General features: G+C 42.8%; 1 protein-coding gene across 1 annotated transcript; it reads right to left on the reverse strand.

The window, feature by feature from the left end:
* Positions 1 to 317: 317 nt before the first annotated feature.
* Positions 318 to 907, reverse strand: LOC100155311 (olfactory receptor 10C1-like). Its single transcript, XM_084970475.1, has 2 exons — positions 840 to 907; positions 318 to 603 (listed from the first exon to the last, which is right to left on the reverse strand). Exons 1-2 carry the CDS (start codon positions 905 to 907, stop codon positions 318 to 320), a joined length of 354 nt encoding a protein of 117 aa, XP_084826601.1.

Genomic DNA, 907 nt, shown 5'->3' on the forward strand with positions numbered 1-907 from the left:
TGTGTGTGGTAAGAACACTTAAGATCTACGTTGTTAGCAAATTTGAAGTATATAATACAGTATTATTAACTACAGTTACCATGCTGTATGTTAGAATGGCAGAACTTATTCATTCTATACTATGAGTTGTCACAGTAGCAGTCACAGTTCTCCATTCTTTATCATATTACCACTATTATATGAAGAGTTATTAATCCAAAGGAGGTTTTTACAAAAGATTGGCAAGTACATTTCTTTCTTTCCCTCTTCTTCTTTTGTTTTCTCTTAGATTGAGTGTGCATCTTTTTCAAAGAGCAATTTGTGTCATCTTCTTGTATCTACCTATGAGTCAATACTTTTTTCTTGTCTAGAGTTCTCCTAAGAGCTGCCTTGACTTCCTTGTTCCGTAAACTGTAGATGATGGGGTTGAGCATGGATGTCACCACGGTATAGAAGAGGGCTAGGAGTTTATCTATTCCTGGTGAATGGCTAGCCTTGGGTCTCAAGTAGGTGACAGATCCTGAGCCATAGAAGAGTGTTACTACAAGTAAGTGGGAAGAACAGGTGGAAAGAGCTTTTCGGCCACCCTTAGGTGAGGGCATGCTGAGCACGACAGTTAGAATTCTGCCATAAGAAGCAATGAGTAAAAATGGGCTGGAAATGCAAAGGATGGCCACAGCAAAGACTGCAGCCTCATTATGGGAGGTATCCCCACAGGCAAGTGCCAGGATGGGGGGAGGTCACAGAAGAAGTGGTCTATTTCACAGGGGCCACAGAAGTCCAGGGAGAAAATATAGTTGGTCTGGCCCAAGCCTACCATGCATCCCACTCCCCAAGAAACCATTGCCAGATGGACACACACTCCACGACTCATTCGTGTTGCATAGTGAAGTGGGGAGCATATGGCCATATAGCGGTCAAAAGCCAT

Source organism: Sus scrofa, chromosome 7 (assembly GCF_054392235.1).
Source record: "Sus scrofa isolate SSC_HxYL_T2T_F1_AM1 chromosome 7, Sscrofa_HxYL_maternal_Yorkshire_Landrace_v2.0, whole genome shotgun sequence".
NCBI lineage: Eukaryota > Metazoa > Chordata > Mammalia > Artiodactyla > Suidae > Sus > Sus scrofa.

Coding starts and splice junctions, on each gene's coding strand:
- LOC100155311 (XM_084970475.1), bottom strand. CDS start 907: ATGGCTTTTGACCGCTATATGGCCATATGCTCCCCACTTCACTATGCA. Junction 604..839: donor ACACGAATGAGTCGTGGAGT/GTGTGTCCATCT, acceptor TTCTTATGGCAG/AATTCTAACTGTCGTGCTCA.